We start from the raw sequence: 24609 nt of genomic DNA, 5'->3' as shown, positions 1-24609 counted from the left end.
ACGGAATGTGTACTATACATACTTTTTGCTCAGTTCCCGGAAGGCAGATCTGTTGTGATGACTCCCAACACTGCGCCCTTTTCCGCAGAGACGGCCGTACTGGCTGTCTACACACACGCAGGTGAGGTACTAGCTCCCTGACCTCCGAAGACCCTCACTCTTCTGGCTGGGAAGGGCTATTTGAGTTTTCAGGAAACTATCACACTCCTGGGTCTTTCTGATGGTGGTGGGACATGGCAGAGTGGCCCCAAAGCAAGGGCTCCCCGTCGTCGGGGAGAGGTGGTTCATAGTCCCAGCAGCTCCTGGGTGCCTGAGTCATTTTCTAGCAGCCACACTGGGAGAAGGACAAAATGCGTCCAAGTGGAAACCAGGCACACAATCCCTCCTTATTCCCAACTCATTCTACTGGCTGGGAGGTGAGAGCAGTCACCTAGCCTGTAGCTGGAGTCTGAGCATGGCAGCTCCAGGTGGCTGGGGGGGGGGGGGGGGGTCCTGACCTTCCCGGAGGCTCCCTGGTTGACTCCTACAGCGCTGTTGTCTCCCCACTTGCAGATGCTTGTGGACCAGAAAGGTTTATTTCAGTCCACCCCAGAGGAACCTATCCTCTCTCCCCTGCTTTACCTGGCCCTAAGGCCCAGGGCCCGGGAGCCATTTTTCAGTCCTCAGGCTGCTGGCCTGACCTGGACCTAGGTCATGATCTAGGCAGCTGGGCTCAGGTTTTCTGGGCCCCTGTTACAGAATCGCTGCTTGTCCTTGGGATCCACACTTTTTCTAGGTCTTCCTGGAGACCAGAGTCTTCCTTTAGGAGTTGCAGAGGCCACTGGCCCTCCGGGTCCTCTCTGCCCCAACAGTGGGACTGATATGGATTCAGACAGGACCAGAAGTTCCAGCCTGCCTCTCCTGCAGGTTCCGCCTGGGAACCCTTCTTCTCCACTTCCAGGCCCCTATGCTGAGAAGGTGGACGGATTTCTCAGGCTGCGTTCCTCGGATGCCCAGCTCCACTAATCTCTCAGCCAGCCCATACATAGATTACTGGAGCCTTGCTGCTACAAATGAGGAAAACAGAGAGGCAGAGTTGAGGTCACACCGCAGGTCTGTGACAGCTGTGTTTTGGACGCAAGTCCGTTTTGTTCTCTGCTCCCACCCCCCACGCCGGCCCCTCTCCCTAGCTCTTCCGTCTCATGATGCCTGGGCTAGGTCTGTGGCTTCCATTTAGACCCCTTTGCTGGGTGCTGAAGAAGCTGAGCCCCTCCTGAGCACCCGCAGGAGGGAAGCTGCGGGGAAACTAAGCTCCAGCAGGTAGTCTGAACCGGCTAGGTGAGTTGTCCGGAGCTTGCGGACTCCGGCTGGTGGGCGGGGCTTGGCAGGAAGCCCCGCCCCCGCTTGGGAGGCTCCGCCCGCGGAAGCTAGTTTCCGAGGAACTTTTCGTTAACTCCGGCCTCCTCCGAAGCCTGGCGGGTGCCGGCGCCATGGACGAGCTGCCCTTCGGCGAGGCGGCTCTGGAGCAGGCGCTGGCCGAGCCGTGCGAACTGGACGCGGCCCTGCTGACCGACATCGAAGGTGCGTGGCCCGGGGCTCCTGCGCGGCCTGTGCGGGGTCGCATGTCCTGGGAGGTCACTTAGCCGGGAGCTTCTGCGCCTGCGCACTGCGCAGTTGCGTGCCTCGGATCTAGGGTTAGCTCTCGAGGCTGCCGTGGGCTTGGTTTCTGGACACGCTGAGCATCCACTGAAAATTCCAGGCCGGGTCCTGTGTACAGTTCACAGGCTGACCTGGGTTTTCTCATTTCTTGGGTGTACCAAAATCCCCAAGGAAGCCCCCGAATGGATATTTACGTGCACCTTGGCGTGCAAGTATCTGGCTACTTTGGATAGAGGTCCAGGAAGTCTCTTTAGGTACACTAGAGGTGAGGGACAGGCTCGGCACCGGCGAGGAAAGATTCTAGGCCGAGGCCAAGGTAGAGGCAAAGACCCCTGAGGCGGTGAGGGTGAGACGCGGAGCTGACAGAACACCAGCTGCTCTCCAAAATAGTCTTCAATTTTGCAATTCTGGGGCAGTAACCCAGGACCTAGAACATACCAGCAGGCTTTCTGCACTGAGCCACACCCTAGGCCACTTAGAGCCTTTAAAACATCACTTGAACTTGCCCAGCTTGACTCATCTCCAACTTCCACAACCACTGCCCACTGGGGTGGGTGTGGGGGGGGGAGAAAAAACAACAACAACAAACCTTCCATGCTGTAAGATGTATCCATGTTAGGTGGACCACTCAATGATCTCTGGTGGTCTTCAGCGATCTCAAAACATTGCCTCTCTCTGGCCTGTTGAAGGGTTCCACACCCTCCTCTACCCCAGACAACCATGAATGTGTGTTATCTGTAAACTACAGTGGGGCCCTGGGATTACAGTAGACTGTGTCCTCATTTACACCACCCCCACCCCACCCCCGCCCCACTCCCACCCCAGCCCCTTCCCACCCCCACCCCAGCCCCGCCCCATGCTCCGTTGGTAGATACCTAGGCTGTTTTGGATGTGCAATGCCTACAATCCTCATTGAGTCCCAGAGGCAAGCCTTAGGGGGAACCACTCAGAGACCCCATGTGCTGTCAAAGCTTCTAGTAGGCTTATAACTGGGGCTAGAGAGGAATTAGAAGGTTGGGTCACCTAAGAGGAACGAAGGTTGAAAGACATCTGGGCAGGCCTGAGCTCCAGTCATGACTAGGGACATGAGAGAAGGGACAGGAGAAGGAGAGTGTCGTGTTTAAGTTGTTAAGTGCCCTCTTCAGCATTGGATTGGGCCATCATAACGTGGTCAGCCAACACTTACTAAGTACTCTGTGTGTGGCAGGTACTGTGTTGAGCATCTCAGTGACTCCTTCTGACAATCCCAGTTGGAAGACATATATCTTCATCTCACAGCTGAGAGACTGAAAAAAAAAAAAAACCCAGGGTAAAGGACTTGTCCAAGGTCATGCAGCCACAGCAAGGCAGAGCCAGAATTCAGACCCAGGCTGCTGGCTCAAGAGCCTGGACCCTTGGCTCCCAAGGCTGGATTAAGAGGCTGGCCATGCAGCTGTCTCCCTCAGCCCAGAGCAGCATTGGTCATAAGACTGGAAAGTGGCAGGAGGAGCCAGCCAAGGCCTGGAACCCCACTGCCTATCACCTGCCTGCTTCCCGGCACACACACACACCCTGTTGTCATGCAGCTGTCCTGGGAGCTGGGGCTTGCCGCCACCTTTGTTTCTGAGGGGGATGCTGCGCTCAGGGCATGAAGTCCTGCTGCTGGCTGTGACCTCGGAGAAGCTCCGGATGAGCCGTCTCCTCCTTGCTTCTGGTGTCAGGTCACTAGAGGCTTGGGAGAGGAGCCCATGATGGCAACTGCAGGGAAGGGAGACTGGTGTCACTGCACTCAGGACAGAGGAGGCGAACGGCCATAGTTCTGGTCTGAGACTGGCTACTAACTCTAGGAGCCCAAGGCCTGTGAGAGCCAGCTCCCCAAGAGCTGGTCTGTCGGTTGGCCCAAGATGTGGGTATAGCCTAGGACCAGGGCTGAGGAGCCCTCCTGAGTTCTAACCCTTTTCCTGTGCTGGTCTTATCCTGAATCTGTCTTGTGTTCCAGTGTTGTGTGACTCTCCCTAGGGCACTGTGACTGACTAGAGAAACGAGTCCATCCAAGTCCGGCTTCATGAACCAGTGAGTTTATTGGTATCTTAGTCAGTGTTCTGTTGCAGAAGAGACACTGACTGCAGCAGCTCTCGTAAAGGAAAGCACTTCACTGGGGCTGCCTTACAGCTCAGAGGTTTAGTCCACAGTCATCATGGTGGGGAGCATGGCAGCACGCAGGCAGACATGGTGTAGAGAAGGAGCCAAGAGTTCTCCATCTAGATCCACGGGCAAAAAAGGAGACACACTGAGCCTGGCTTGAGCTTTTGAAACCCCAGAGCCCACCCCCAGCTACATACCTCCTCTGACAAGGCCATACCTGTTCCAACAAGGCAGTACCTCCTAATCCCTCTCAAGTAGTGCCGTGCCCAGATGACCAAACATTCAAGTCTATGAGCCTATGGGGGCCATTCCTATTCAAACCTCCACAGTTGGTGTGGGTGAGGAGTTAGAGGAGCCTGCAGACTCCTAAACAGATGTGTCACTGCTAGGTCTCACTCCAGCCTTGTGACGATCTTTAGAAAGTGGCATCTGGAGCCACACCCCTATCCCCACCCCTTCAGGTAACCTTCTACCTCTTGTATACACCGGCCTCCCAAGATTTCATGCAGCCAAGTGGCAAGAGGATGTAGTGGGTAGGATCTCAGGTAACAGGGCTGGAGAGAGGGCTCAGCAGCCAAGAGCACTGGCTGCTCTTCCAGGTGACCCGGGTTCAATTCCCAGCATCCACATGGCAGCTCACAACTGTCTATAACTCCTGTTCCAGGGGATCCGACACCCTTACACAGACATACCTGCAGGCAAAACACTGGTGTACATAAAATACAAATAAATAACTTATTAAAAATAAAAAAGGAATCTCAGGTATGAGACCGACCTGTCACCTTCCCCCTCCTCCCAAGAGAGAGCGTTAATATCACATTGTTGGTTTGGTAGACCTGGCTGTCACTGCCTTTGGGTGTGTTGTGTTGCCTGACTATGGGACAAGCACCACTTGCTCTGTCACCCACACTCCTGCCGTGGCATGTCTTCTCTCTCTAGTCCCACCAAGGACAAGCACTCCTTACAAAATTGCATCTGAGTGGCCACTGGCCGGTTCCTGGTGTGGAATTCCCTGTAGGTTGCCAACTCTCCACGAACTCTCAGTGCTCCCAGAATAGAGTACCCTTGTGTCAGTGTGGCATTTAAGACCTTGCCAAGATGCCCCTCCTTCAACAGTGCCTACCCACCCAGAACCCCCTCCCTCTTGGGTACAGCCCAAGGAGGGTGTCTTAGTTAGGGTTATTATTGCTGTAACAAAACATCATGACCAAAAACAACTTGGGAAGGAAGGGTTGGACTTATACTTCTGCATCGTAGTCCATCACTGAAGGAAATCAGGATAGGAACTCAAATAGGGCAGGAAGCTGGAGGCAAGAGCTGATGCAGAGGCCATGGAAGGGTGCTGCTTACTGGCTTGTTCTCTATGGTTTGCTCAGCCTGCTTTTTTATAGAACCCAGGACCACCAGGGTACCCTTACCCACAACAGGCTGGGCCCTCCCTCCTCAATCACTATTTAAGAATATGCAAACAAACAAAGCAAACGAACACAAAAGCACTTGGAAGGCAGAGGCAGGTGGATTGCTGAGTTTGAAGTCAGCCTGTTCTACAGAGTGAGTTGCAGGACAGCCAGGGCTACCCAGAGAAACCCTGTCTAAAACAAAACAGAACAGGAAGGAAGGAAGGAATAAAGAAAAAGAAAATGCCCTACAGGCTTATCTACAGTCTGATTTTATGGAGGCATTTTCTCAATTAAGGCCCCCTCCTCTCAGATGGCCCTAGCTCAGGTGGCCCTGGCCCTAGATGTAAAACTAGCCAGGACAGTAGAGTACCCCTTCTTGCTGGTCTGCAGCTCCCGAGTCCCTGGGCAGGGGGAGAAGCCCAACAGCATCCTGCCCACCAGGCCCTCGTGTCCAGCCTGTCTGACGTAAGGGCAGCGGAAAGCTCTCCAGTGCACTGTTGCTCTTAGGGAAACTGCCTCAACCTCTGTGAACTACAGGGTTGGGAGTTCCCTTGGGGGGGGGAGCGGGGGAGTAGCAGTAATGGCTCTGAGAGGCCCAAATTAGAGAACCCCAGGACGGTGCTAGGGGTGGTTCCGGGGAGGCAGGTGGCTGGGCCTTACCTCTTGCCCTGTACTACTTAGCTGGACACAGCTTCCCAAGTGACCTGGCTAAGTTCCAAATGGGAGTCACTGCCAGGTGGAGCCTAGGACCTAGACTTTACCTGATTGTGACTGTGGCCTGGGTTAGGTACTTTACTGACTGGACAATGACTGTCTCCTGTTGGCTACATGCTTGAGGTGATGCCTTTTAAGTTTTTATTTTTAATTAGTTAATTTATTTATTTTTCAGTGCTAGGGATAGATCCCAGAGGCTCATACATCACTAAGCTGTACCCCAGCCTGACTTATACTCAGACCTTGGGGACTGATTGGGGCCAAGTGCAACCCACAGCCCACTGCTTCATAAGGTGGGGGGGGGACTCCCTTCCAGTAAGAGAGGGAAATGGACTCAGAGCTGTCCCCAGATGTCCATACCATCTGGAGCTTTGGGGGGTTGGAGCAGGGCTGGAGGTCTATCCCAATTCAAAGAATTTATTTCCTTGGAGAAACCTATACTGACCATTCTTCCCCCTCCACAATAACTCTACTCCCATCCCCAGCCACTTCTCAGGAAGCCTTGCATCAGGCTATCCAAACCTGGTTCCAACGCACAAAGCTCCCTACAGCTGGAAGGTTGGAACCCAAGAGTTTTCACATCCAGTCCTTCTAAGAGACCTTGGGCAAGTGGCCTGACCTCTGACCTTTTGCTTCTTATCATTGTAGTAGATCCTTGGTTCCTTGACTCCGTGGGGCCCAGCCAAGCTTGCCAAGGGCCAGTAGGCATTCTGACAGTGCCTACAGTTATTCTCACACTGTTTAGAACATGGACCCAGCACCCAAACCTTTTGTATTTTGCTCAGCAAATGTTAGCAGTCACTATCCAAGGAGCCTATACAGGAAGTTTCCAGAACATTCCAGGCTTTGGTCCAAGTTCTGAGTGTGTACTGTGTAATGGTTCTGTCTTTCTGCATGAGAGACAGATCAGTAAGGGGCCCTTACTCTGCTTTGAAGAGCAAACCCCATCCTTGGCATCTCCTAAGGTTAGAAGAGACCTCAGCCACAGCAGTGTCCTGTCCTCTCTCAGTGCTCATCAGAGGGGCCACTTACTCCCAGCCACTGACCATCCTTTTGGGATACAAGTCCCATGGCCTTGGAGACATCAAAAGAGGTGTCAGAGGAGCGTGCTGAGGTTGTCCCCACCTGAGGGAGAACAGGGCCAGTGCCTGCAGCTCAGTCTCCTTCACAGATGTAGCCTCCTGTACAGAGACGAGGGAGCCTTAGGAGCACAAGAGCAAGTCCCTGGGAGCTCCTGGGCGTACAGTTCTGGCTCTGTTAAGCAGCTCCAAGTGCATAAAAAATGAAGAAACCAATGCTGGCAGCGCTGTAGAGATGGACTTTTACCTCTTCAGAGTCACCCTCTCATGCTTCAGTGGCCTGCCGCTCCCATGCAGGCTAACATAGCCCTGAATAGAGAATTATGTGGACTTACTTAGCCTGGGAACAGCTGCCGCTGCATTGGGCTGTTTCTTGCCTCCAATCTGACCAACATGTGTCCTGGACTCCCAGCTCTAGCTAACTGGCAGGATCCATGCTAACTAGTGTCTTATTAATTTGCTGTGCCCCAGGTCACATAAGGGCTGCATGTCAGATCCACAGCTCTGGAGTAAGCATTGGTGGCCCGGACATACAGTATCCTAAGGGATGGTGGAAATTGCCTTCATGGTGGCACATACCTGTAATCCCAGCACTCAGGAGGCAGAGGCAGGCGGATCTCTGTGAATTCGAGGCCAGATTGGTCTATGAAGCTAGTTCCAGGACCACTAGGGCTACACAGAGAAACCCTGTCTCAAAAAAACAAAAACAAAACCAAAAAGATTTCAAGGTCATCCTTGAAGTTTGGGTCCTGCCTGGCTACCTGAGATGCTGTTTCAAAGGGAAATAAACAGGAGCATGCAGAGGTTGTCCTCACCTGAGGGCAGTGGGCAGAGCCTGCAGCTCAGTCTCCTTCACAGAGGGAAATGTGCTGGGAGTTGTTGTGTGGGGCAGTCTGGACAATGAGGAGATTCAGAGTTAACATCAGAGCAAGTTTGGAGGAGAGAATAGGTGTTTTCCATGAGGAGATTCAGAGTTAACATCAGAGCAAGTTTGGAGGAGAGAATAGGTGTTTTCCATGTGGACAAAAGTGAATGTAAGAAGGACATTCCTGGCAGGGTCAGCCTGGATTAAGGCAGGATGCCATTAATGGTGGGACACTGATGGTTTGAAAGAAAATGGCCCCAAATTGGCACTATTAGGAGGTGTGGCCTTGTTAAATTGGGTGTGGCCTTGGAGGAAGTATGTCACTGTGGAGGTGGGCTTTCAGGCCTCATATGCTCAAGCCATCCGCAGTGAGACAGATCACTTCCTGTTGCCTGCCTGTCAAGATGTAGGACTTGCAGCTCCGGCACCATGTCTGCCTGCACACAGCCATACTCCCAGTTGCCATGCTCTCTGCCATGATGATAATGGACTAAACCTCTAAACCTGTAAGCCGCCACCTCAATTAAATGTTTTCCTTATAAGAGTTGCCATGGTCATGGTGTCTCCACAGCAATAGAAACCCTAACTAAGACAGACACCTTCAGAAAACAGGCAAGGTGAATGACTTGCAGGCTCAAGGCTAGAGTCCAGCAGGGTCGGGGTGAGGTGGCTGAAGTGTGGTGCCAATCTTCATGGCCCCCATCACAGATCCCACTGTGTTCAGTTCTTTTTTGTATGTATCTGTTGATGGATGTGTGTAGGTGCACAGATGTATGTGTGTGCAGATGTGTAGAGGTCAGAGGTCGATGTTCAGTGTCTTTGCTTCTCTACATAATTAAAATATATTTTAAACATTTTTAGATTCATTTTATTACGTATGTTGCCTGCATGTAAGTATGTGCACTATATGCATGCAGTACCTCTTGAGGTCAGAAGAGGGAGTCTGATCCCTAGAGGTGGAGTTATGGATGGTTGTGAGTCACCATGTGCTTGCTGGGAACTGAACCCTGGTCCTCTGCAAGAACAAGTGCTCTTAACTGCTTAGCCATCTCTCCAGCCCTTCCACATAATTTTTAAAGACAGTATTTTTTTTTTTTATTGAACCTGTAACAACTTATAGATTAATTAGGCAGGCTGCTTGGCCAGTATGATGATCTCTTTTTTCATCTCTTCAGCCCTTGGATTATAAGTATTGGCAGCCACACAGTTCATTCTCTGTCTCTCTGTCTCTCTCTGTGTCTCTCTCTGTCTCTGTCTCTGTCTCTCTCTCTGTGTGTGTGTGTGTGTGTGTGTGTGTGTGTGTGTGTCTCCCCCGCCCCATACTTGGCTTTTTGTGTGGGTGCTTTGGATTGAACTCAAGCCCTTATGCATGCACAGCACACACTTTACTGAACCATTTCCCCGGCCCCTCTGCTTACTGCTTGCTGAGTAAGGTGGGTGTTCCAGATGATTAGGCTCCTGTTGTCCCTCTGCCTATGTGATGGTGCTAAAGGCTGATTGGCCCAGGGCTCACTTCACGCTATAACTGACTGGCAACCGAGTAGGCTCGTGGGTCAGCAGAACTGAGTCAGAGTCTCATATTCTTCCTTGGACCGGGAGGGCTCTTGCGTTCTTGGCCCCCTCTGTGTCCTCGTCGGGGAGAGGTCCTGAGCTCAAGGGTAACTGTTTCACCACTCTGTATGTGGCCTATCCCCTTCCAGGAAGAACCACATTCTCTTAATCCCTGGAGCAGGGCCTTTGCATACACAAAGGGCAATCTGTGCCCCTGTGCCCTGGCACCCATATGACAGCCAAGGACCGGAGTGCCTGCCAGGGAGTTCTGGGGAGCTGCAGGGCAGGCAGGCTGCGTGCCTGGAGGAACAGTGAGCCACAGCCCCATCCTCTGGCCTGCAAGCTCCACCAGGCAGGGGGAACTGTCACATGTCCTCCCCAGGAGGTAATGCTACTTCTCCTCCAGCTCTTGCTCTTCTCATTTCGTGCAGTCTTTGTGGCATGGGATGGTTTGCAAACCCTGTAGGTGACATGTCTTTAGCTCAGCCAGACCAACCTACATTGAAGTCCCAGCACACCCCCAATCCCTACCCGCAGCCACAGGTTTCTGTTTCTGCCCTCACACGTGGCTTGCAATATCTTGGGGTCTTTGGGTTTGCCTTTTCTTCTGGCCAGAGAGCTCTTTCCTCCCCTGTGGCCCTGTTTATTCAGGCTGCATGCTAGTGTCACCTCTTCAGATAGCCTTGAGAAGCGCCTGGCTCTCCTTGCCCAGCCTTTCTGTCACGGCTTTCTCACTCCCCCATTTGTCTCCCCTCCCCCCGTGTGCCCCCCGCCCCCCCCCCCCCCCCCCCCCCGCACATGTGTGTAGCTGGTTTCTTTTGGTGGAATGGAAGTGCCCCAAGGGCAGGGTTCTGTGCTGTCTAACTAACCCAAATGCCAGGCAGGTGGCTGACACACAGCAGACATCAGATACTCCTGGGGAGGGGCAGCCGGGGCTTCAGGTTTCCTGTTGAAGTCAGATAGGATCAGGGCCTGAGAGGGGAAGAGGGGAGATCAGGACTGGAAAGGTTCAGGAAGGGGAGGAGCTGAACCCAGTGAGGCTTGAGTCCCGGCCTCCACTTGTCCTTTGCTTCAGAACATGCGTGGGAACAGGAAGCCTGTGCGTGTTCATGGCAAGCCAGTATCCAGTGTCTCTTGATGGCACTCAGTCTGGGCACCATGATGCCCCTTTCCAGACCGACAGGACCTAGTCAATCCTAGTCCTTCCTAGGGTGAGGTAAGGAAGACATATTTCAGGTCTGCAGACTGATGCCTCTGCCTCAGTTCTTCTGGGGCCCTGCCAGTCCCTTTTAAACTGTTAGAAACCTACCAAGTGCTTAGGGTTGCCAACAGTACTACAGGTTATCAGACAACTCACCGTCCAGTTCCCCAGTTCTAGCCTGTTCCAGCGGGTGTGAAGGGAACCACCTTTGCCGAGACCTTTTTGAGTGGGTAGGTGCTTTATAAACTTGTTCTCCCAGCATCGCCGCCCCTGGAGAGGAGCAGAATCGGGGCTGGAAGCTGTGTGAGCTCCACAAGGAGGTTGCTCAGCTGGCTTTGAGTTTCCATTTCCCGCAGCCTCTGCCTTGGCCACCAGCATCTACAGATAGGGGCTCACAGACCAGACTCAAGAAGGGAGTGAGGTGGAGGTCAGGCCAGAGCGGGGACAGGGGTTGGCACCATGCCAGGCCTGCCCCTGGTCCACTGCTTGGCTAAGGCTTCCGCACCCACAAGCCTGCCCTTGGGTCATACCTGTCCCTCCTCCTGAAAGCCTCTTCTGAGTCCGGCCACTCTTGGGGACAGCAAGCCGTGTCTTTTCCCTCTCCCTCCAGTGTCCAGATAGGGACAGCAACAGAGGCGGGGAGGCTTGGCGCCACCTGTACCGAGTGTCTGTTAGGTGAGTCTCTCACCTGCAAGTCTTTCTGTATTCGGGACTCAGAAATCAGAAGAAACGGACCAAACTAGGGTCAGCACTGGGGAGCCGCATACCTGGACTTCAGCCCAAAGTGTCCTTAGGTGTCAGGACTCTTCCTGTTCTTAAGTTGGGGAAGGTCAGAGCCTTTCCTAGGAGGTGTGCTTGGTTTATTTGGGGAGTAACAGAGTCACAAGCACTCACAGACTGAGCAGAACGGTGCTAAAAAGACTTGTGTTTTCTTTGGAACCTCTTATATAGAAGGACCTAGAAAGAGGGTCAGGTGAATGAGAGGAACATGTGACTTTTTCAACTGAGGCTCCTGAAAAGAGAGATGGGCCACAGAGACTCCAGCTCCTAATACCCACGAGGAGACTTGGTGACTGGCCCTCTCCTGGGCTGTGTGAGTCCTGGTCTGCCAGCTAGGCTGTCAGACCTCACTGGGCGCTAGGCTGCTGGCCAGCACTGGTGTGTGTGTGTGTGTGTGTGTGTGTGTGTGTGTGTGTGTGTGTGTGTGTGTTTGCACATGGATGGAAGAGCTTTTACCTTTGTCAGCAAGGGACAGGAACAGACTTGGCACCCCCTCAGTATCCCCTGCCTTTCCCTTCTGTCCCAGAGACTGGGTCCCCTCTTGGCCTTTTCAGATGCTACAAGAAAAGTGAGTCAGGATTCATTTGTTGATTACTGGGGCCTGTGAGACCACTGACCCAGCCTATGGACATCAGAGCTGAGGTCAGGACTTGCTGGATGTGGGATTTGAGGTAGGATTTCCCTTGCTCACTCCTGAAGGCAGGTTCATAAGTAATCCAGGTCTAGGACCATCAGCTCCCTCCCTGAAATGAGTGTCCTCATGCTGGGGCTGCTCTGCTAGCTGGATGCCTGGACCACCAGCTGCCACCACCTAAAGGCAGCCTTGGCCTTCCTCAGACTGTAGTGATACCATCTTTTGCTGCTGCCGTTTGATGAAGGGCCAGGAGTGGGTAAACTGAGGCTAAAGTGGTCCAGGCTCGTTCTGGATGTGTGCAAGCCAGCGGTGGGAACACAGAGCTTCCGGGATCTGAGCCAGCCGCTGTCTGGATCCTGGACCCGAGCACTTCTCAGGGGTGGTGCCTGGGCGACAGGGTCTAGGACGTCAGTGACCGCCAGTAACCCCGGCGCGCGCTGGCGCAGATGCGGTTAAAGGCGGACGCCCGCTAGTAACCCCGGCCCCATTCAGAGCACCGGGTGAAACCCGAGCCGCCGCCGTCGGGGGTGGGCGGGGCACTAGTGGGGCGCGGCACGGCTGCTGATTGGCCAAGTGCACTCACCCGAGGGGCGGGCCACCGAGGCGCTCGGCGGGCTTTAAAGCCTCGCGGGGCCTGACAGGTGAAGTCTGCGCGGACGCAGTCGGGGCAGCCCCTGCACGCCCTAGGGGCGGGGCGCGGACGCCGGAGCCATGGATTGCACGTTTGAAGGTACTTTGGGGAGGACCCTGCACTCTTACTTTGCCAGGGTCTCTGCAGCGAATCGCAGTACGGTGTTCTTACAGAGGAGACGGGACAGCCCTTCACCACCTTGGGTCCGGAGGTGGCAGTCCACCCCTAGTTTAGCTACCCAGTTTAGAGCCCGGCAACAGCACCTTGTAGCTTGGACAACTTTCTCCACATCCTCTGCTTCCCTTCTGGGCAGGGTCCTGAGAAAGAAACAGAGGAGGGCCAGTGTCCTGTCCACTCTGGAGTCTGACCTATTTGGTGGCCCTAATTGGGCATTTTGGACCCTCCAGGCAGAAGGTGGGCTATCCAAGCTATCATAAGTTTTTCTTTTTTGGCCCGAGTTTCCCCCTTTAGCAAATAGGCCAATGGTAAGTGGGCATGAGAGGTGGAAGTTCCTATGATTAAAAGTACTATGACCTGCATAAATCCGGAGAGCCCAGAAGGATCCAGAAGGCTGAGCCTGGTACCCTGTTTTGTCCTGTCCACAGCAATAGGGAAGGCCCTGCTGCAGTAACGTCAGTAGGCAGTGTTGATACCCTGCTCTGATGGGCCAAGCCTCAAGCAGGGCTGCCAGAAGGCTTAATCCTTTCATTTTTGCAGAGGAGGAAACTGAGGCACAGTGGAAGGAGGCAATTGGCCTAGGCTCTGGCTCAAGTGAGAGCAATGTGGGCCCCTAGTGTTGTGTTCATGGATGCTATAGAGCCCTTTGACCCAAAAGGTGGCCTCCATGAGTGGGTGAGAGGGCCCTGGGCTAAGCCAGCCAGGGTGCTGGTTGCCAGCTGGGGAAGAGGGCCTGCAGCTGGGGTGGAGCCAGGGAGTGTGTCTCAGTCCTTGTTAGAAGGAGCCAGGGTAGAGAGCACTTTGCTTTTACAGAGGGAAACCAAAGCCTGAATGGCCGGACCTGGGTCCCGAGGCTACTTGGCTGCAAGGAGGGCTTGGGTTTGTGCCCGGAACACACAGATAAATTGATTGACTATTTGGCCGGCAGCTGGTTCTGCTCCAAGCCTCAGTGTGCTCTGCTGAAAAATGGGTTAGTGATGGCGGCTTTACCCCTGGCTTTTTGGTGAAACAGGGGAAGGTGCTGGAACAATAGTTTGGCATTTTTGTAGACCTAGATTTGAAGTCTCTTGTGTACTCTCTACATGCCTGTGGCCCTCAACATCAGTGTCCTTTCTTGCCTCCAGAGCAGCTGAGTGCACCTGCGTTGAAATAGTGGTCTGAGTAGGAATAGTGGCTAGTGGTCACGTAGATTTGGACTCAGTAAGACCTAGGCTAGCTCAGTGTCTTCATTTGTAGAATAGGGCATCCATTTCACATAAGTGGACTCAGTCTGGCTTATCAATATGGTGGCCTCAGATTGGCCCTACTGCTTGGTCCAGACCCATTCTGATGGCATAGACCTACTCACCCCGTTGTCTGTCCAGCATGGATAAAGACCCTTCCCTGACATGGCCCCCTCCTTGATTATCTGCCTTGTCTGCTATTTGGGAGTACTAGGCCACTCCCAGAGGAGTAGGAACTCAAAACTATCCTGTCTTTCTGCACTTCTCTCTCCCTCTGTAACTGAGGGGGTAGGTGACATCACCGGATTCTCAGTAATCTAAGTCTCTGTCAAGTTCTGTGTGCAGGGAACCCTGCTAAGCATCCTTAAGGGAAGAGCCCAGGAGCGGCAGTGGGCATGGTTCTCCGTCCACCTGTGTAAGGGCCCTCTGTCCTGTGTCCCTTCTTCCTATTGACTGGGATGCCCTGTCCTCTACTGAGAACTGGACTTCTGCGTGTATGAGGATGCCCTTGTATTACAGATTGGAAAATTGGTGCTCAGCTGGGGCAGAACAGGGCTATCTCTGTCTTAGATGGGGCATGTGTTCTTTTAACAAACCATTCGGTCAGTAAGGGAGCAGAAAGGGCAGGAGAGGCCTCCTGAAGGGCTTGTTACCTTCCACTTAGCGCTTGGAGTCGTCCATGCAGTTTAGACAGACGTGCACGTGCCTGAATGGAAGGACAAGAAATGGAAGGATGTCCCATGAAGATAAAGGTTCCCACTGTCAGTGGCAAGATCCAGGACAGGATGGAGGTCGGCTCATTTGGTAAAGCACTTGGCAGCATCAGGACTTGACTTTGACCCCCCCAGAGCCAAGTGTGGTGGTGTACACTTGTACTGGATTGTATTCCTGAGTTTTCCTAGGTTGTCCCTCAGTCTCCAGTTACATATGTGTGTGTGGGCTTGCATGTATATGAACATATGCACACATATTCACATTAAAACAAAACAAAAAAACCTAAAACAACAACAACAAAAACCCAGCCAGGCCAGGGTGTAGTTCAGTGTTGGAGTATGTGTTCATCGTGTGTGATTCCCTGCTCCACAGTGGCACACACACAAAACATCAATCCAGGGACATAAAACAAAGACCATTAAGACAGGACATTTCAACGTTCCCAGGAAAGTTTCTGATTCTCAGGTGGGACTTTTTTCCCTTTCTCTTGAGGTAAGGTTTCAGGATACTGCCTCAGCTGGACTCTTACTCTTTTGTTTGAGACAGGTCTTGCTATGTAGCACTCGCTGTCCTGGAACTCACTCTGTAGCCCAGGCTGGCCTCGAAACTCACAGAGAGTTTCTTCTTCTGCCTCTGCCTCCCTAGTGCTGGGATCAAAGGTGCATGCTGTGGATATCGTTCTGTATGCTGTGAATGTGTTGCTCTGATTGGTTGATAAATAAAATGCTGGTTGGCCAGTAGCCAGGCAGGAAGTATAGGTGGGATAAGCAGACAAGGAAAATTCTGGGAACAGGAAGGCTGAGTGAGGAGATGCCAGCTCGTTGTCCAGGGAGCAGCATGTAATGGCACACAGGTAAAGCCACAGAACACGTGGCAACATACAGATGAACAGAAATGGGCTGAGTTTAATGTAAGAGATAGTCAGTAGTTATCCTGAGCTAATGGCCAAGCAGTTTTAATTAATATAAGCCTCTGTGTGTTTACCTGGGTCTGAGCGGCTGTGGACCGCGCCAGACACAAAAAACTTCAGGTGTGTGCTGCCACCACCCAGCTGGACTCTGATTCTTCAGCATAGCCTCCCTGGTAGCTGGGACCATGACATTGCTATGCATAGTATAGGCAAGGTTTTGTTCTTTGATTCTAAGCACTGGGGAGAAGGGGACTAGGAAGAATGCTTTGCCAGCTCTGGGCACTTGGTACGTGATGGATGAATGAATGAACGAACGAACGAACGAACGAATGTGGTCCTGCTATGTGCAATGGCTGTGGATGTTATCAGATGTCAGGTGGTGTTGTAAGTGGGAAGAGCTTTGAAGAAGGCAGTCTCAGCCAGCCACAGTGTGAAGCCCAGGCTGGAGATGGGAAAGTCAGGACCTCAGTGGTACCAGCCCTGTCTGGTTGTATCCAGGACAGTCAGCCCCACACACTGTCAGGAATGGCTGCACACAGCACAGATGTCTTGAGGAAGGGCTGTGTCCGCAGCGCCCTGCTCGGGAGCTAGCCTCCATGCCCTGCTCTCCCTCACTCATTGTTGCCGTCATCGTCTTCCCTAGACATGCTGCAGCTCATCAACAACCAAGACAGTGACTTCCCTGGCCTGTTTGATGCCCCCTATGCGGGGGGCGGGACCGGAGACACAGACCCCACCAGCCCTGGTGCCAGCTCTCCTGAGAGCCTGTCTTCTCCTGCTTCCCTGGAAGCCTTCCTGGGGGAACCCAAGGCGACACCTGCACCCATGTCCCCTCTGCCGTCTGCGTCCACTGCCTTAAAGATGTACCCGTCCGTGCCCCCCTTCTCCCCTGGGCCTGGAATCAAAGAGGAGCCGGTGCCACTCACTATCCTGCAGCCCCCGGCAGCCCAGCCGTCACCAGGGACCCTCCTGCCTCCGAGCTTCCCTCCGCCACCCCTGCAGCTCAGCCCTGCTCCCGTGCTGGGGTACTCCAGCCTTCCTTCAGGCTTCTCAGGTAAGGGCTGGTGATGGGGGGAGACATAGGAAGGGCAACGGCTGTGGTCTTAGTGGAGGAGCGTCCAGCCTTCAGAAGTTGAGTGTTCATCCTGTGGGTTGAGATGCCCTTTGGGGCTGGGCCCAGCGTAGTTCCTCCCCCGTTGCCCAGCTGGAAGGTGGTACATTGGAAATCATAGGGGTAGTTATGTGAAGCCTATAGACAGACTGGCCGGATAGGGTAAAAGCAGGCAAGGCAGTCTGTGCCAGCAGCCTTTGACTTTGTCTCTGCAGGGACCCTTCCTGGAAACACCCAACAGCCACCGTCTGGCCTGTCCCTGGCCTCTGCACCAGGAGTCTCGCCCGTCTCCTTACACACTCAGGTCCAGAGCTCGGCCTCCCAGCAGCCGCTGCCAGCCTCAACAGCCCCTAGAACAACTGCTGTGACCTCACAGATCCAGCAGGTCCCAGTAAGTGGGTCTGGCCAGGTGGGGGGATGGGAGAGTCTGGCCTGGATGCCACTCACGGCCAGGTCCCTCCCACCCAGGTTGTGCTGCAGCCACACTTCATCAAGGCAGATTCACTGCTGCTGACAGCTGTAAAAACAGATGCAGGAGCCACAGTGAAGGCGGCCGGCATCAGCACCCTGGCCCAGGGCACGGCTGTGCAGGCAGGCCCCTTACAGGTAGATGGCCCAGGCAAAAGGGAGACCCTGAGGGGGCTGCACATGTATAGTCCACCTGGTGACCCGGCAACATGCATCTGACCCTACAGACCCTGGTGAGTGGTGGGACCATCCTGGCCACAGTACCATTGGTTGTGGATACAGACAAACTGCCCATCCACCGACTGGCAGCTGGCAACAAGGCCCTGGGCTCAGCTCAGAGCCGTGGTGAGAAGCGCACAGCTCACAATGCCATTGAGAAGCGCTACCGTTCGTCTATCAATGACAAGATTGTGGAGCTCAAGGACCTGGTGGTGGGCACCGAGGCAAAGGTATGGCCAGAGGCCTGTGAGACCCAGACCAGGGAGAGCAGGAGAGAAGAAGGCATGTCAGCCAGCAGAAAGTAGTCTTAGGCCAAACCTGGTCACAGTTTCCTGCACCAACTTGTATGGGTCTGGGCAGTGCCATTTTCCTGATTAGATTTTTATCAAGAGCATCCTGAATAAAGAAAGGGCTGTTCGGAGCTGGAGAGATGGCTCAGTGGTTAAGAGCACTAACTGCTCTTCCAGAGGACTCGGGTTCAATGCCCAGCACCTACATGGTAGCTCGCAATTGTCTGTAAGTACAGTTCCAGGGGATCTGACACCTCAGACCAATGCACATAAAATAAAATTAAATAAACGTAAGAAAGGTTTGTGTCTGAGGGGGCTGTTCTGATGATGTCTCGGTGATGAAGCACAAGAATCCTGTGCTGGAGGAACCGATACCCTAGCGGGAGTGATGGGCATTGAACAGGTTAAAAAGAAGTCAGTGTGTCAACTCTCACATGCGCAGGGGAGAAGGTGGCTAGCGGGAGGGGAGTGAAAGCGGTATGTGAGTTGGGTGGTCCAGGAAGGTCTCGGTGAAGAGCTGCAGGAGGTAAGGGAGGTGTGAGCCGGTGATGGAAGGGACAGCTGGAGAGACACTGCTGTCTGTATTCCACAGAGCAGCTTCTCTCTGCCCTGAGCAGCAGGTACCGTTAGGAGACACCAGCATGGGAACATTCTGGGCAGGAGGAAAGTGCAAAGGTCCTGAGGCAGCCGTGACGCCAAGCAGCTCTGCCTCCTTCTGCACCTGTGGCAGTCTGCCTGGCTGGCTGAGCCCTCTCCCTCTCCCTCTCCTTGCAGCTGAATAAATCCGCCGTCTTGCGCAAGGCCATCGACTACATCCGCTTCTTACAGCACAGCAACCAGAAGCTCAAGCAAGAGAACCAGACCCTGCGGAGTGCTGCTCACAAAAGCAGTGAGTCCCAGCCTCCCTCTCCCGGTCCTCCTTTCCTGTCTGTTGCTGGGATAAGACACTGTGACCAAGGCAACTTAGAGAAGAGTCTATTGGGCTTACAGTTTCCGAGGGCAGGTCCATGGCCATCATGGCAGGGAGCATGGAAGCAGGCAGGCATGGTGCTGGAGCAGGAGCTGAGAGTGCATATGTTGAGACAAGGATAGTGCGGGGGTTTTGAAACTTAAAAGCCCACCCCTCCAGTGACACACCTCCTCCAGCAAGGCCACACCTCCTAATCCTTCCCAAACAATTCCACAAATGGGGGCGGGCAAGCTTTCAAACATGCTTCTGTGAGGGCCATTCTTACTCAAACTACCACACTGATGCTGTCTTCTCTACCCCTGCTCACCGTGGCTTCTGGCTCTGGCTCCACTGTGCCACTGTCCCCCCCACCCCCAACTCCTGTTCGGTCTCTTCATCAGCTGTACCCTACAATGGCCTTGGCCCCTGTTTTGACCATAATAGAACTATCCGAGTTTTGGGGCCTCGATGGCCTGACCTCCCTTCCCAACCCTGTTCCTTCTGCCTGTAGAGTCACTCAAGGACCTGGTGTCGGCCTGTGGCAGTGGAGGAGGCACAGATGTGGCTGTGGAGGGTGTGAAAGCTGAAGTGATGGAGACGTTGACCCCTCCACCCTCAGATGCTGGCTCGCCCTCCCAGAGCAGCCCCTTGTCCCTTGGCAGCCGAGGGAGCAGCAGCGGTGGTAGTGACTCAGAGCCTGACAGTCCAGTCTTCGACGACAGCCAGGTCGGACTCTGCCGCGCGGTGCCTTCCCTCTCCCAGACGCCCTGCAGGCTTCCCAGCTTTGAGCCCTTGTCCTTGGGGCCAGCCGGGCTCTGCCCCTCACCTCCCTGCCTCCCGCAGGTCAAAGCCCCACGGCTGCACAACCACGGCATGCTGGACCGCTCCCGCCTGGCCCTGTGTGCACTGGTCTTCCTGTGTCTGACCTGCAACCCCTTGGCCTCGCTGTTTGGCTGGGGCATGCCGAGCCTGTCCAGCGCTGCTGGTGTGCACCACAGTTCTGGGCGCAGCATGCTGGAGGCTGAGAGCAGACGTGAGTTAGGGCAGCCTCCATATTGTTGGGAGAGACATTTGGGACTTGGGATTTCCTAGGAGCTAGGTCCTCAGACATTCCCTTTGTCTACAGATGGCTCTAACTGGACCCAGTGGTTGCTGCCACCCCTAGTTTGGCTGGCCAATGGACTACTGGTGTTGGCTTGCCTGGCTCTTCTCTTTGTCTATGGGGAACCTGTGACTCGGCCACACTCTGGCCCGGCTGTACACTTTTGGAGACACCGCAAACAAGCCGATCTGGACTTGGCCCGGGTAAGGGATTGGCCCCGGGGAGGAAGAGTGGGGTAGGCTCCCAGGCCTGGAAGGTGCTAGGTGCTCCACCTGCTCCAGTCTGCCCCACCCCCTCCTTCAGAGTTCCTCTGACTCCAGGGGCCCAGATAAGGAAGACGTCCGGCTGCCATTTTTCTTACTGAGACTCCCTTTCTCCAGGGAGATTTTGCCCAGGCTGCTCAGCAGCTGTGGCTGGCCCTGCAGGCACTGGGACGGCCTCTTCCCACCTCAAACCTGGACCTGGCCTGCAGCCTGCTTTGGAACCTCATCCGCCACCTGCTGCAGCGTCTCTGGGTGGGCCGCTGGCTGGCAGGCAAGGCTGGGGGCCTGCGGAGAGACTGTGGGCTGAGGATGGATGCACGTGCCAGTGCCCGAGATGCGGCTCTTGTCTACCATAAGCTGCACCAGCTGCATGCCATGGGTATGGCTAGGTGGGAGCTAGGCTGGGGTTCTATCCATCTCTTCACCTCCCATCCTCACACCATGGGAATGACTGGGTCCTACCCATCCCTTCACCTCCCATCCTGACGCCAAGGGAATAACTGGGTCCTACCCATCCCTTCACCTCCCATCCTGACGCTTGCCTTTTTGCAGGGAAATACACAGGAGGGCACCTTGTTGCTTCTAACCTGGCCCTGAGTGCCCTGAACCTGGCTGAGTGCGCAGGAGATGCTGTATCCATGGCAACACTGGCAGAGATCTATGTGGCTGCTGCCCTGAGGGTCAAGACCAGTCTCCCGAGAGCCTTGCACTTTTTGACAGTAAGGAGGCCGAGGGGACAGGGCCGGGTGCTTGTCTTTGCAGCTCCTGCCCTTCCAGGGCCAGGGAACGAACCAGATGTAGCAGCGGTTAGCAGGTGGGCTGTAGGCCAGCTGGGTTCTCCGTCTCAGGGCTGGGTTTGAGCTTGGAGTCGGAGTCACAGTCCTGTTCCTTTCCCCACAGCGTTTCTTCCTGAGTAGCGCTCGCCAGGCCTGCCTGGCACAGAGTGGCTCAGTGCCTCTTGCCATGCAGTGGCTCTGCCACCCTGTAGGCCACCGTTTCTTCGTGGATGGGGACTGGGCTGTGCATGGTGCCCCACAGGAGAGCCTGTACAGCGTGGCTGGGAACCCAGGTGCTCTCTCATTCCGTTTCTATGCCTTGTCCCTACCTCACATGACCCTGTCCCCTCACCTCTGAACGCCCTCACCCACCCAGCTTATTTTGCGCTGTGGCTGTGGCTGCGGCTGGAGCTGGCGGAAGGCGTGCTGGGCTTTAGAAACAGGAAACAGCATGGGTCAGTGGGCAGTGTGGGTGGATTTGAGAGGAGACGCCAGGCCACACCATTGTGGCCTCAGGAAGAGCCCTGAGGAAGTCAGGGCCAGTGGCTATGGGGTTGAGTAGGCTCTCCTTTCCAGTGTGGAGCTCTTGCACAGCCCACCCATTTTCCTCCCCAGGGCGGCGGCAGAGTAGCCCAGGCTTCAAGAGCAGGGGCTCAGTGCTTACACATCAGTGTCTACATGCCTGTTAGGACGTGGAACTGGGAAGTGGCTCTGGGTTGGGGCCCCAGCCTATGAAGGCATTGATGTGGGAAGGGAACTATGGCGGGAGGATGCCTAAACCTCTGCTCTATTTACCCCTACTCACAGTGGATCCACTGGCCCAGGTGACCAGACTATTCTGCGAACATCTTCTGGAGCGAGCGCTGAGCTGTATCGCTCAGCCCAGCCCAGGGGCAGCTGATGGAGACAGGTGCGTACTCCCAGGCAAGACCCTCCTTCCAGCGGGGACTCTGGGAAAGCCCTGTCCAAGCTGTGTGCTAGCCAGACCCCGTGTGTGTCCTCAAAGCCTCTCTAGCCCTTACTCTCCTCTGTTACGTGGTATTTTGCGAGCCATAGGGTCAGACTGTGTTCTGATGGGCAGTTGGGGGGAGCCAGTGTCACCTAGAACCCCGAGGCTGCTGCTCTGTGTCCTGACAGCTCTCTCCTGCCTCAGGGAGTTCTCAGACGCACTTGGATTCCTGCAGCTGTTAAACAGCTGTTCTGATGCCGTCGGGGCTCCTGCCTGCAGCTTCTCCGTCAGCTCCAGCATGGCTTCCACCACTGGTGAGCTCCAGATCCCTGTCCTGACTCCTGCCAGGCCCAAATGCAGTGTGGCTGAGGGTCAGGCTCCTTTCCCTCTTCTGTAGGCACAGACCCAGTGGCCAAGTGGTGGGCCTCCCTTACCGCTGTGGTGATCCACTGGCTGCGGCGGGATGAGGAGGCAGCCGAGCGCCTCTACCCACTGGTAGAGCACATGCCCCAAGTGCTGCAGGAGACTGAGTGAGTGCCCAGCCAGGTCCTCCTCACCCAGTTTTGGGCCCCTCGGTACTTTGCTTAACTATCTGGGAAGGACAGTGTACTCTCTGCCCCAGGAGACTAGAACCAGGATGGGAGGGCTCAGGGCGGGGCTGTAGCCTGGTCTAACCTACCATGTCTGCTCTGGCCCCAATAGGAGACCCCTGCCCAGGGCAGCTCTGTACTCCTTCAAGGCTGCCCGGGCTCTGCTGGACCACAGAAAGGTAGAATCCGGCCCAGCCAGCCTGGCCCTCTGTGAGAAGGCCAGTGGGTACTTGCGGGACAGCTTAGCCACTACACCAACTGGCAGTTCCATTGACAAGGTGAGGGCGAGATGAGACCTGGCCAGCCAGGGTCACAGCTGTCCATTCCTAGTTGGAGTTAATCCGAAATAGTGCTGAATGGGCTTACCTTAGTGTCGGGTGAAGGCTAAAGGCCTGGGAAGAATGGTCTCAGCATTTTCCTACCACCGGGAAGGAGGGGGTGGTGAACAGGCTGGCAGAGCTCCTGGGGGGCGGCCATCGTCGGGAAGTCTGAGGGCTTGAGGCATGTGGCCCAGAGGAGGTGGACCTATGGTGAATTGCTGTTGCTTGCATGTGTGAGGCGGGTGCAGGGCCTCACAGTGCAGCCTAGATCAGCCCCTGGTGCTGTGGGCTCTCTGCCCTTACCATTGCTAGGGCCCCGTTGACCTCTGCCCCGTTGCCACCTCAGGCCATGCAGCTGCTCCTGTGTGATCTACTTCTTGTGGCTCGTACTAGTCTCTGGCAGCGCCAGCAATCACCAGCCTCAGCCCAGGTAGCTCACAGTGCCAGCAACGGACCCCAGGCCTCTGCTCTGGAGCTTCGCGGTTTCCAACAGGACCTGAGCAGTCTGAGGCGCTTGGCACAGAGCTTCCGGCCTGCCATGAGGAGAGTAAGTCCCACTGTCCTCACCTCACACCGGGAGGCAGGAGGCAGGAGGCCAGGGGAGAGAGTAGGTACTCAATCTGAGACTGGCCCGTTACTCCTCACTTCCCAGGTGTTCCTGCACGAGGCCACAGCTCGGCTGATGGCAGGAGCAAGTCCTGCCCGCACACACCAGCTCCTGGACCGCAGCCTGCGGAGGCGGGCAGCCTCCAGCGGCAGAGGAGGTGAGGAGGTGGTTGTGCTTACCGTGTGTGTGTGTGTGTGTGTGTGTGTGTGTGTGTGTGTGTGTGTGCTTACCGTGTGCGTGTGTGCGTGCGTGTGTGTGTGTGCGTGTGCGTGTGTGTGCGCGTGTGTGTGCTTACCGTGTGCGTGTGTGCGTGCGTGTGTGTGCGTGTGTGTGTGCGTGTGTGTGCGTGTGTGTGCGTGTGCGTGCGTGCGTGTGCGTGCGTGCGTGTGCGTGCGTGTGCGCGTGTGCGTGCGCGCGCGCGTGCGTGTGCGTGTGCATGTGGGGGTGGGGTGGTTTGGCCTGGTATGAGGGATACCGAGAGCCGAATTACAGAAATCAACTGGGAGTGACAATTTGTGAGATGGTCATAGGGAGGAAGCTGAGCCCAGCTGTGTACCCAACATGGGTGGAGAGCAGGACCCTGGCATCCATAGTGTTGGGCGTTCCCTGTACAGGTCAGATGCCTTGTGCGTAGGGTGTGGCCTTAAACAGACCTAAGCCTTGCTCCCCTGACATGATCCCTATGTGCAGGCGCTGCGCCTGAGCTAGAGCCTCGACCCACATGGCGGGAGCACACGGAGGCCTTGCTGTTGGCCTCCTGCTACCTGCCACCTGCCTTCCTGTCGGGCCCTGGACAGCGGATGAGCATGCTGGCCGAGGCAGCTCGCACCGTCGAGAAGCTTGGCGATCATCGGCTCCTGCTCGACTGCCAGCAGATGCTGCTGCGCCTGGGTGGCGGGACCACTGTCACTTCCAGCTAGACCCTGGCCGCTTTCCCCAGTATTCACAGCCCTTAAGGACCTTTGTCACTGGCTGTGGTTGTCCAGAGGGTGAGCCTGACAAGCAGTCGGGATCATGCCGACCTCTAGTGGCAGATCTAGAAGTTGCAGAGGCTGCACTGGCCCAATGCCACCCTCTTGCTCTGTAGGCACCTTAGTGGCTTTTTCCCTGTATATGGGAAGGAACCTTTCCCCTAGCAGAGGGCCACCCTGTCCCAAGGCTCTCACCCCCTCCTGGGAGACTTGTACATAGTGTAGATTCTGCTGAGCCAGTTTCCTGAGCAGGCTCATGTACTACTTGACTTTTGCAAACTTTATTTTCATAGGTTGAGAAATTTTGTACAGAACATTAAAAAGTGAAATTATTTATAACCTCAGTTTTGTTT

At 55.0% G+C, this 24609-nt stretch overlaps 1 protein-coding gene across 2 annotated transcripts; it reads left to right on the top strand.

Annotated features, from left to right (window-relative positions):
• Positions 1–1405: 1405 nt before the first annotated feature.
• Positions 1406–24600, top strand: Srebf1 (sterol regulatory element binding transcription factor 1). 2 transcript variants are annotated; one of them, XM_059270801.1, is made up of 19 exons: positions 1406–1560; positions 16285–16695; positions 16968–17143; positions 17221–17358; positions 17448–17669; positions 18504–18618; positions 19190–19404; positions 19522–19711; positions 19805–19983; positions 20161–20422; positions 20596–20762; positions 20944–21112; positions 21627–21729; positions 21973–22082; positions 22166–22298; positions 22471–22636; positions 23025–23225; positions 23331–23442; positions 23976–24600. In XM_059270801.1, the coding sequence occupies exons 1-19, from the start codon at positions 1470–1472 to the stop codon at positions 24203–24205; spliced, it is 3390 nt and encodes a 1129-aa protein (XP_059126784.1). In that variant the 5' UTR covers positions 1406–1469; the 3' UTR covers positions 24206–24600. The 2 variants fall into 2 exon arrangements, with proteins under 2 accessions (XP_059126784.1, XP_059126785.1); XM_059270802.1 differs by lacking the exon at positions 1406–1560 and adding an exon at positions 12584–12716.
• The last annotated feature ends 9 nt before the right edge of the window (positions 24601–24609 follow it).

Source organism: Peromyscus eremicus, chromosome 8a, assembly GCF_949786415.1.
Source record: "Peromyscus eremicus chromosome 8a, PerEre_H2_v1, whole genome shotgun sequence".
Lineage (NCBI taxonomy): Eukaryota > Metazoa > Chordata > Mammalia > Rodentia > Cricetidae > Peromyscus > Peromyscus eremicus.
Note: the sequence above shows the minus strand (reverse complement) of the source record. Positions and strands in the feature narration are given on the sequence as shown.

Coding starts and splice junctions, on each gene's coding strand:
- Srebf1 (XM_059270801.1), top strand. CDS start 1,470: ATGGACGAGCTGCCCTTCGGCGAGGCGGCTCTGGAGCAGGCGCTGGCC. Junction 18,619..19,189: donor GAGTGCTGCTCACAAAAGCA/GTGAGTCCCAGC, acceptor TTCTGCCTGTAG/AGTCACTCAAGGACCTGGTG. Junction 23,226..23,330: donor TCCGGCCTGCCATGAGGAGA/GTAAGTCCCACT, acceptor CTCACTTCCCAG/GTGTTCCTGCACGAGGCCAC.